Source organism: Copidosoma floridanum, unplaced genomic scaffold (genome assembly GCF_036245765.1).
Source record: "Copidosoma floridanum isolate Cflo_tuat_1 unplaced genomic scaffold, Cflo_Japanese_pri ptg000030l, whole genome shotgun sequence".
NCBI lineage: Eukaryota > Metazoa > Arthropoda > Insecta > Hymenoptera > Encyrtidae > Copidosoma > Copidosoma floridanum.
Window position 1 is genome coordinate 15,178,528 of NW_028321907.1, and position 9,385 is coordinate 15,187,912.

The 9,385-nt window shown below is 39.5% G+C and overlaps 1 protein-coding gene across 2 annotated transcripts in view; it reads left to right on the forward strand.

Annotated features, from left to right (window-relative positions):
* mamo (zinc finger protein 628-like) overlaps nucleotides 1–9,385 on the forward strand; it is a 58,322-nt gene that overhangs the window by 15,596 nt on the left and 33,341 nt on the right. For both annotated transcript variants that reach the window (XM_089596787.1, XM_014353360.3), the window contains exons 3-4: nucleotides 3,976–5,389; nucleotides 5,725–5,817. In XM_089596787.1, coding sequence (XP_089452913.1) covers nucleotides 4,031–5,389; nucleotides 5,725–5,817 — 1,452 coding nt within the window. In that variant the 5' untranslated portion in view covers nucleotides 3,976–4,030. The remainder of the gene's footprint in view (nucleotides 1–3,975; nucleotides 5,390–5,724; nucleotides 5,818–9,385) is intronic.

Consider the following 9,385-nt stretch of genomic DNA (forward strand, 5'->3'; position numbering starts at 1 on the left):
ATAGCCGTGCGCACGAAAATGTCGGTGGTGCGTCTTTTTATTGTGCTGACCGAGCGATATTCGTTCATTTGCTTACATGCACGAGACGCGTTTCCTGATTGATAATTATGTATGTGTCTCAATCCTGACGACGCTTTCAGCTTTACTGACGGGTTATTTTAACAGTAGATCCTTCATGAATTTCCTAACGTAACTGGAGATGACAATCCAGGATTACAAGAAAAAGTCGACACTCGAATAGCTCGGAGAGACCATTAACTTTTGTACGTCTGACCATACTTGGCTGTTTCTTTTTCGTTTTAAACGATAGATGCTTTAGGTGCTTCATTTAAACCATGAGGTATAACCATGTCTGGTTCTCAATTTAGTTTACAGCTTTAAATATACCAACGTCGCAGTACAATTGGTAATAACAAACAATAATAACAATAATAACAAATTAATAGCAGTAAAAAATGGAGAAACATGAAACGTAGTTCATAAAATCGATAAAAACGATAAAATATAGCTGCAGTAGGGCACACGTAATTTAAACGTAGCAAAGTTGTATGAAATTTGTAAGAAGATCTAAAAACAGTACCTAATTAACATCAAAAACTACAAATCGACAAAACCGATGTGAAACTTCGAAACGACAACCCATTCGAGATTACAATTATATCCAAACTGTTAGCTTCAAACAAATTGCATTACGAAAAGTGTAGTATTTGTGCATCTGTACATAAGAGACACAAGTAAATAAGCCCGACAAAAAAGCTTGTCACGCTCGGCGGTCCGCTCTTTTGGTCTCGTTCACTCTTTCTTTCACTTATGAGCATCAGCCGAGTGCCAATCTAACATGATTACAAGTAGCATGTGGGGAGTAGGGGGATAAGGGCCGCAAGAATCGAGAGGGAGCAATCGAAGCACACAATTAGTACAGCAAGTGCACGCGCTGTCGCGCGCGGATGCATGTGTCACGCGACTGTGCGTGCTTACGACTTGCGCTCGCCTCCACCTCCCCCATCTAATTCTACTTCCTTCTAACTTGAAACATGTACGATGTACTGGGTTACATGGACCCGGGTATATTGCACGCACGCATGCGCCCTTTACGACGGTCACGCATCCGCGCTGTCGCTGTACTTATAACATTCGCCCGTGTGCATGCGTGGGTGCGTATACATATATGTACTTTAGTTACGAGCACAGTTAACGGAGTTTTCGAGCGACGCGAGTGAAGAAGAGAAGAGGGGAAAAAAGGAGTGCAAGATAACGCTTCGATCTATATCTGTATGCGATGTGTATGCATAAACACGAGTAGCCTATGCATTGTAACAACGCTTGCGGAGCTACCGCTTCGCCAAAGTAAGAATCAATAAGTACACAGAGTCGGCTCGCCCGACCCTCCGTCTCTTTCGTTTTCTCTTCTTCGTTTCTTTTGCCCTGTAATTCGGGGCGACTCTTCTTTCGCCGGCTGATTTTTTTCGGGCGTGAAACCAAGTTTATTAAATTTTGCTCCAACTCCTTACGGCCCTTCATATCATGAGTGGCTGGAGAATTTCATGATGTATTTGTTATGTGTATTGACAACTTTTTCTGCTCCTTGCAAAATGAGCTTTCAGTTTAAAAATTATTGAAACATCAAAATCAACCATCATATTGACCATTTTAATCTTTTTGTTTTACAATTTATTCGACGACTCGGTAAAAAAAAACGGTCAACTCAAATTTGTGATCAAAAAAAGGATTAAATAAAAATAACAATTAAAAAGCAGTTATAACTTGGATTTAAATAACTCTCGAAGAATTTTTTTTTCTAACTTTTCACAGACAGTGATATTTTATTTAGAAACAAATACAAGTATGCTTTCCTAATACTAATTATACTATACAATGTAACTAGTTGGTAAACAAAATAATTAGGTAGAATACAAGCCAATTAATGCTCTTTTTATCTTTGTCAACGTTAAACCACCAATTTCACGGGACACTTTTGAAGAGCAGTTCAACTTAAAAATTTGTGAGAGCAACATGTTTTTGATTACATGTATTCTATTGCATTTCATAGTATTAGATTTTCATTAGAGATTTCCTCAACTACAGTACAACCCAAGGTACAACCATTATTTCTTCTCGTTGCTAGCAATATAATTGTGAGTATCTACTTTCAGATCGTAACATTAGAAGCATCGAATTATTATCATAACTCGTTGATTGATACGTTAAAGTAACTTGATTCAATATTAATTTAAAAAATAATTTGATTGATAACCAACATCACGTTTCATATATTAAGACGCAAATAAAAGAAAGTTACAGAAGTGCTTAAAAAAAATTCACCATTAAATTAAGCAAACGATACGCGCGCCTATATCAAACGAACGATAAATTGGCGAAAACATCGAGAAAACACGACTCCGTACAACAACATGTATGGTATATGTATATAATAAGCGTGCGGGTAAGCATGTATTCAGACGGGCCACCCAGACGAGGCGACGCGACGGCACTTCGCAACCGCGTTATCGTAAAATTTACGATTGATAACTCGTTGTATGCGTGGAGAGGGGAAGACACGCGCTTCTCTCGTCTTGTCTCGCTGCAGCAATAAGTGTACTTGTATGCGTATAACCATGAGAAAAACAGGTGTCCCATCTTGTAGTAAGGATTCGCGCGGACGTGCACGTTAATTATCATGACGCGACTGATTGAAACGAGATTTGGTAAAAGTTACGGATAAGATGCGAAGGGTCACAGTTATCTGGGTGACGCGCACGCGACGTTTCAGCTTTTTTTCGTAACCTTGACACTGACACTGGCGATTAGGCCGTAAATTCACCGCGATGACTGTGCTACGCGAGTGATAATAATCCGCCTATAGTATCCTGTCAGTGGGAGAAATTTCGATTGCATTGCTACGTGTCAAATCAGACATTTTATAAAAAATGGTTGGATGATATCGTTGATATTGGTTTTCCGTAAAACAAGCCACTTTTTTCACAATAAATCAACGCTAATTAAAATCGACCGTGCAAAATAAATCCGCATATGCGAGTGAAAGATTATTTTTGCCCACTTTTTATCTCGTGGCCAATTTTTATTGAGATATACGTGTACCTAAAGGCGCGCATGCATATCTTTGATTTCTTCATAATTACACATCGAGAACCGCGAAAACTTTCCTCTGGTCGACCGATGTATCACGTATTACCCACGCGATTTTATTAACATCAAAACTGTGACGGATTTTTTTTTTTTTTTTTTTTCCACATCTTTTTACAGAGCTAATGAACATCTTTCAAAGCACGTGCGTGCGTAAAATTTAATACCACCTGCGCGCTCTAAAAAGAGAGGACAGCTCGTGCCCCGCACGTACGATGTAATAAACACACAGAGATAAAAAGCCGACACAGATGTTACCTTCGAGAGGTCAGAGGCCTAATCCGCAATCCACGAGATACATCCCCAGTGCGTCAGCCTCATTAAACACCGCATTAACCTAATGATAGGTATACAAAACGTCAGTCTCTCCGTGTCCGTCCTGAGGCGTCCTTCCTTCGCGTTGGGCCAATAACACAAGGAGAGGCTGCAGCACCGGCGCTGCTCTATCATTAACTCTTAACACCAACCCGCCCCGGCGCCTGTCGCGCGCTCTCTCGTCGCGAATCAAAGGAATCCCCTCGCCCCCAAAACAGACGCGCCGAGTACTCCCGCGAGGGCTCACGATATTAATAACAAGCTTCGGCTCTCATCAGCTGCGGAATAATAACGTTGTAAAAAAGAAAATGAAAAAAAAAAAAAAAAAAAAAACATAGCGTGGCAGTGGGTTAAGTCAAGTCGAGGGAAAAGAGTTTAAGAGCGATCACGCGAACAAACATAACAATAACAGAGCAGTACATTGGTTTCTTATGTCGACTTTCGTCGTGTTTGTATTGTGTTTCATGTACCTGCCTACCAACGTTGGAAAAAAAAAAAAAAAAAAAAAAAAACTAGCATCAGCAGCATCATCATCATCATAATCATCATCAGGGTTGTGGGCAGTACAGACATGGGAAGTGAGCATTACTGCCTGAGGTGGAACAATCATCAGAGCAACTTGCTGGGTGTGTTCAGTCAGCTGCTGGAGTCCGAGTCGCTGGTGGACGTGACGCTGGCGTGCACGGAGGGCCCGTCCATACGCGCGCACAAGGTCGTACTCTCGGCGTGCTCGAGTTACTTCCAGGCCCTGTTTCTCGACCATCCGAACCGCCATCCTATCGTCATACTGAAGGACGTGCGCTTCGCCGAGCTGCGCACTCTCGTCGACTTCATGTATAAGGGCGAGGTCAACGTCGAGTACTGCCAGCTGTCAGCTCTCCTCAAAACGGCCGAGAGCCTCAAGGTCAAGGGCCTCGCCGACATGACCAACATCAACACGGCGGCTGTGCACCAGCAGCAACAATCACAGCCAGCACTCGCCTCCAGGGATTCGGAGTCGTCCCTGCTGGCGCCGTCCTCTGCGACGCTGCCTCAGCTCCACCATCACCACCAGCAGCAGCAACAACAACAGCAACAACAACAACAACAACAACAACACAACTCGTCGTCCTCTTCCACGACCTCCTCGTCCTCCTCCTCGTCGACGTCGTCGTCGTCGTCGGCGGTGTCCGCCAACTCGACTACGGTGGCGGCGATGATGATGACCACGACGACGACAACGACTTCGGTACCAGCGGCGACGCCAGCCACGACGCCGACGACGACAACGCAGACGACGACGGTGACCACGCAAAGCGAGCCGATGCAGGTGCAGGACGTGCCAGACGAGAGGTTGCACTGCAACAACAGCAGCTACCGGGGGAGGAATAGCGAGCGCGATCGGGACTGCAGGGACCGGGACAAGGCAGAGCGGGACAAACGGGACACGAGGTCGAGGGAGCGCGAGCTCAACAGCAACTTGAGCCTGTGCGTGGTGAAGAACGAGTGCGGCTCGGACGACGTGGACATAGACGAGGAGGACGAGTGCCCGGCGTCGCCGGTCTCGAGGACGAGGACGAGGATGGGTGCGACGACGCCAGGGGCAGCGACGGCGATGACGACGGCGCCGAGGCCGACAAGCCCCTGCGTCGGGCCTCTCGCGTTGGACCGGCCGCGGTCGAGGCGTGACTCCGACTCCCCGGTTAGCATGGAAGAGACGAGGGGCTCGGTCAGTCCCTCGTCGGCCCACAGTGGTCCTAGCGACATGAGTCTCAGCAATAATAACAACAATAACAACAACAACGGCAGCAGTGGAGGAGGTGGTGCTTGCGGCGTCGCCCCGGTAACGATACCGATCGGCAGCCTCGTCCAGGGTAGACTTCCGTCCCCGCACAGCACGGAGCCTCTAGCGGGGCCCTCCGGCTTGCCTCCGGTTCAGCAGGTGCCGCTGGTAAGTTCAGTCTCTATTTTTTTTTTTTTTTTTTTTTTTTTTCGCTTTATCACCCAACGCCGATCTGAACCGATTTTTCGCAAACGATCCAAAGTTTCCTCATACGGTGTAACAGTAAAATTTCGACGGGTAAGATACAAGCATATACGTTTGAAAAAAAATATAGTATAATAGTTCGTCGAGCTTATTAAACTATACTCGAGCACATCAGTCGGACGATAAGCGGTGCATGGATGATCTTTGATAACAATATATATCGGACTATCTTTGAACGCGAAAGAGAAAAAGGATCCACTGAAACATTGTAAAATCTTGTGCTTATTTTTGCTTTGCAGTCGCTGAAGAAGGAAGTGGACTGGGAGAGGTCGACAGAGGAGCGGAGCGCGAGTAGCGAAATGTCCAGCGACTACAGACTTCCACCGGATCCGGTGAGTCCCGTGCAGCTATCTTGCATTTTTTAACTTGGATATCTTATTGATTATTATTATTATTATTATTATCATTATTATTATTACTATTATTCTTGTTCTTGTATTTCTCTCTGCTCTGCATAAATATGCATATTTAATATTTTATATATATTATACATATTATATATATAACAGTATATACAGTCAATATTGTTATTATTATCATTATCATTATTACTATTATTGTTCTTGTTGTTATTACTACTTACTACTCTTGCTATTGTTTTTTATTGGTATTTTTTATTTTTTTATTTTATTTTTTTTTTTTTGTAATGTACATCGCTCTCGACGGCTCTCGACTCTCACACGGATGCACGTCGTACAAAGTAGCATCTGCAATATAATATATCGTGTGATACGATGACGAGCGTAATATATACTCTCTATAGCACGGCGACAAGGTCGTTAGGTTGCAGATGACAATGCGAGGCGAATTTTCGCAAGCCGCGACAATGTTTACCTTGTGTATTTATTTATAAAAATATTACGGGAGTCTACTTGGTGTCTCTCGCGTATGTTTCACACCATTTTTTAAAAATTTTTGTTTTTGAGTTTTTCTACTCTTTCGATTTTTCTTTTGCGTTTCAATCACGAGATACTAATAATTTTTCAAAATTATTTTTAAACTTGTGTTTACATGTATTTCAAAAAATAATTGTTCTTTATTTGTTTCACATTTTTCTTTTTATTTTTTTTTTACTTTTTTATTTCAACACACGCATTTTTTTCGGTTGTTTATCGTTTTCGACGAGTTAGTGAGCGATAAGTTGAATATCTGAGAGTTTTCTTGATGATAATACATGAATGTCGTTGTGAACATTTTTTTTTGTAAATCGGAGTTACCTTACAGTAATACAAATGTGCATGTGGGTTTGCTGCATGTGCCCAAACAAGCTTTGCTGTTTGCTACACACTATCATGCCAATTTTCCAAATTTTCCTACTTCATGGCCTATTATTCGAGATTAATATGGAATCCCAATGTTACAGGGTTTTGCGTGAATTAAAAAAAAAAAAAATTTCTTTAAATTTGATAAAATTAAAAATATCTTTTTTTATTTCGTAAATTTTTGGACGTTTACAGTGCTCTCAGTGAGAACAACTACTATTCTTCTTGTGAATTATTTTTTTTCATTTTGGAAAATCTTTATTCAAATTTTTTTTTTTTTTTTAATTTTTGAACGATTCAATTTCGTTTAAACGATATTCACGAATGATACTGTTTTAAATCGCTTTTCATCGCCTACTTTGCCGTAGTTCTATGTGTGCATCCCGTTTTCTCTCTTTTACTCTTATATATCTTTCTTATCAAAGCCTCACCGCTTATCTTCGGTCACTTACTTTGCTGTCTAATGTCACCACATCTCCCTCCTCACCCACTCTTTCTACTCCCTCTCAGGCATACTATAAGCGACGACTCTGTGTGTATACGTGCACTTCCCCAACGCGGAATTCATTACGCACATACCGTCAAGCCTCAAATCAACCTGAACTTGAAATTTCATAAACGCAATATTACGTGCTGGTTTAAAAAAAAATTCCTTTCATCTCAAATGAGAAGAAAAAGAAATATAAAATACATGAAAAAGTGTACAAGTCTTGTGTTTAATCAACTTTAATTTCTAACGTGTTAGTTAATAGATACCAAAAATAAATCAAATAATTTACGTGAATTATTAAAGATCAAAAAATAATTTTTGTTTCTTTCACGTCTCAGATGATCAAATCAACCTTTTCATAACGCGAAACTGCCTCTACAAGCAATCAGCTCACCCAAACATGACTGTTTTATAACATATTTTGCAACAAACTTAACATTAAAGAAGTTGACCTTCGTTTTTGGACATTGCTTTATGTTATTAAATTTATTATCATTTATACGAAAAAAATGATATCACTTATTCGCGATCGAACAAATATAGCTCTCAAAGCTAACATAAACATGCATCTTCTAGTACACTAATTAGTTTTTTTTGTCTTATTATGAATTATTGTAGATTTTTTCGAGCCAAACATGTATTTATGAAACGAAAGTCGACAATAAAACGCGTACGCACTTATACACACTCCATAAACATCCAACACCTACACACACACATGTGTCTTTCAAAACGTAATTTTGGAAAAAAGTAATAATATAAGGGTGTCAAAAATAATCATTTCTGCCGACATACATTATTCATGAGTAAGCTCACGAAAAATCGTTCGTTATATGGTATGAAAATTAATTAAAATAGCGTTGAATCTACTCTACTCTAATCTAGATTAGTCCAACTTTATTAAAAAAATTCTAATCAATTGGAAAAATTACATTACCCCTAAAAAGTTGATGTGACATTTTTGTCAACTGTTTTGAAATATTTTAAGTTAATCAAGTAGAGGCTGGGCAAAAATGAAAGTATACAAATGAATTACGTAAAAACAGCTTTCGAATGTTGAGTTACAAAATTACAGACAGTTTAAACTGACTACTGCAGATCATGATTTTATAACTAGGTGAGTTTTGTTTAGAAGCTTAATCGATATACTCCACAAATAATTAAGAATCTGAAGAAACGGTACTTTTCATAAATTGCTCACTTTTTTATTGAAAGCAGAAGAATAATGGCATACCTTTCAGTTATAACTTTCTTTTAGAATTGAGAGGATGTTAAAGATAAAAAAAAAAAAAAAAAAATAAACAATAAAAAACGTCAGCCGAGCTTAAATATAGTACTTTTAAGATAAAAAAATCCAGATGCAGTCAATTTTAATAAAATTTTGTAAATTAAAAGAGTAAACTTGAATAGCTAGTAACTTTATATCTCGATATTTACTTACGTGTTTATTTTGCGTACTTTAGATTTTTTATCAGCTCATTTGGGGAGAAAACTACAAAGAAAAATAATCGAATTTTCACAAGTTGAAATAATTCACCTAAAAAATTTCAAAATAGTCCAAAAAAGCTTATAAAATTGACTTTTTAGTGTTTTCGAACTTTTGCTAAATAATATTTTTGAACAGAAAATGATAAGCAAAAAACCGTAAAAAGAACTAAATTGATATTTTCTCTTACCATATAACGCGTGAATTCGTGAAATCGCTCATGTATATTCAGTACGTACTCAGCATTACATCATTTACTTTCTTACTTTGTTACATTGTCATATATATTACATTCTATGTATATTTATATATATATATTTGTCTTTCGGTTGCTGTTTTGCGTTGAATGCAATTTGCCTTTGCTCCGCTCATACTTTGCGATACGTTACGAAGCGAAAGCTCCGGCAACGTATTGCAATGGTATGCACAAGAAATTAAATTTAAAAAATTACAAACGCCGTTCGAAAGTCCATAAACACGCTACCGAGGGTTAAAAATCTTTTTTTAAAAGGGAGGGTGGCCAGCTTGTAAAACTTCACATTTATATATGTGTATGCACTTTACTTGTTCTAAAATAGAGAAAAACTGTTATATATTTATGTTTACTCTGAGCTCGGCTATCTAAAGAGTTTGGACTTTGGGGTGACACCTGCTGCTAATAT